Source organism: Olea europaea, unplaced genomic scaffold, assembly GCF_002742605.1.
Source record: "Olea europaea var. sylvestris unplaced genomic scaffold, O_europaea_v1 scaffold922, whole genome shotgun sequence".
Classification (NCBI taxonomy): Eukaryota; Viridiplantae; Streptophyta; class Magnoliopsida; order Lamiales; family Oleaceae; genus Olea; species Olea europaea.
In genome coordinates this window covers 227069-229076 of record NW_019267704.1, presented here as the reverse complement: position 1 = coordinate 229076, position 2008 = coordinate 227069, and the positions used below count along the sequence as shown (strand labels likewise).

General features: G+C 33.6%; 1 protein-coding gene across 1 annotated transcript in view; it reads right to left on the bottom strand.

Annotated features, from left to right (window-relative positions):
* LOC111392358 (DExH-box ATP-dependent RNA helicase DExH10-like) overlaps positions 1-662 on the bottom strand; it is an 8218-nt gene extending 7556 nt beyond the window's left edge. The window contains exon 1 of the mRNA XM_023017692.1: positions 437-662. Within this exon, the coding sequence (XP_022873460.1) occupies positions 437-662 (226 nt within the window). The remainder of the gene's footprint in view (positions 1-436) is intronic.
* Positions 663-2008: the final 1346 nt, after the last annotated feature.

Genomic DNA, 2008 nt, shown 5'->3' with positions numbered 1-2008 from the left:
AATAGCTCACTTGTATCTAAGGGATTGCCGGTTCAGGCCGAAGAAGCAATGTATAATATAAATATATGTATGTATATATACATATATGTATATGCATAATATAAATATATGTATTTATATATACATATATGTATATGCATACTCAATAATTCAACGTCATTGCACTCACAGACCAAAAGAGACTTTATTTTGGGTCTATACATTCATATGATATCATGAGCAGTGGTTTGGCCGTGGGTATTTCACCAGTTACGCTTCTAAAGGCAAGGAGAATACCAATAAACCCCCATAAAACGTCAAAAGAGGTTGTAAGGAAGATTAACATCAAGAAACAACAAATTTGGAAATAGCAATAGAAAAGAGGATAAAAATAAAATTATAAGGAGCTACAAGCCCAATATATTGTCGTTTTCAGAAAAAAGAAACAATCTATTACCTTGGAAATTTGGTGATGATGAATTGTCCTCTGTAGAAATCAGTGCAAGGCCACAACGTCGCGTCGAGAAGGTTTTTGCCTTTCCGACTCTGTTGTAGTTCGAAGATTTGTAGTTTGAAGACATATAGTAAGATGGGCTTTTAACTGGTCCTCTGTAGAAATCAGCGCAACGCCACAACGTTGCGTCGAGAGGGTTTTTGCCTCGGGAAAAATTCATAACTACCATAATTCATAATTATCTTTCCTAAAAATTATGTATGAATTCATAATTATCTTTCCTAAAAATTATGTATGAATTTATATTAGAAAATATTGTGACTTAAATTAAGGGTTAGCCATAGAATAATAATAAATATTCTCTCTCACCTTATCACTTCCAAAAATAAAGCTAATCAATTATTTCCCACCAGCATTCTCTCACCTCCTATCAAACTGAAATAACTTCATCTTTTTCGAAGAAAATTCGAGTCTCACGAATTCAACTACTTCATCTATGTAGAATCAAGTATATTCAACTACTTCATCTATGTAGAATCAAGTATACATTTTTGTAATTGTAGGAATTGGTTCAAATTATTAATCAAAAATTGGAAAATGAAAATGTGTGTAAAAGTAAAAAATGAAAAGGTGTGACTACGTGTCAATTTCGACCAAATATTCGGACTTGATTCGATGGTCAAATTACAAAAGTAAATAGATCAATTTATTCTACTCGTCAAGTAGATCGTCGTGGTATGCTTGGAACCTCGAAACCAATTCCAGATAAATAAGAAATTGCGGATCAAAGTTAAAAGGAATGAAGTGTTGCAACTTTTCAAAAGGTGCAAGTTTTGGCCAAGTTTTACAACTTTTTTGAAAGAATGCATGTTTTGGCCTACACTACTTCATTTGCACACTTTCTACATCTATAAATAGAACCCTATGGACATGGTTTTGGGTACACCAATTGCATTGAGCATTCATTCTCCTCTTGCAATTTTCTCCTTTCTAATTCCATAGCATTTCATACATTCCCTTTGTAGGGGGAAATTCTGTCAAAAGTTCGTTGGTTTCTTGTAGTTTGAAGTGTTACTACCACAAGTTGTGAATCCATTGTATCTTGGGAGACAAGTGTCATTCACCGTGAGCACCGTAGCGGGGCAATTTGTCTTAAGGAAAAAGATAACGTCTCGCCTTGGATTATTCTCTATTTCTACTCTTTCTTAATCCTTATTTTGTGTAATCTTTATATCGAAACTCTATCCAAATTTTCATTCATATAATTGCGTTTTGATCACGCTCTTGCGGGTTAAAATTGATCAAACAAATATATCAAAAATCAACCATTACATAAGCCCTTTTTCTAAGTTGTCTCCAACAATCTTAAGACAAATTTTATGTCTTCGTGGTTGGTTGTGGACAAACATTACTTTGTTTGAATAGTGTTTTGTGTACTATTCCTCCACCGATATTATCATCATTTTGTTGAACTTCTGTTTGTGCAACAGAAATGACTACCATCAGGACTCATCAAGTCAAAATGGTTCCAATAATGTGGTACCACTCATGGCCATAACGTTGCATAATACTACT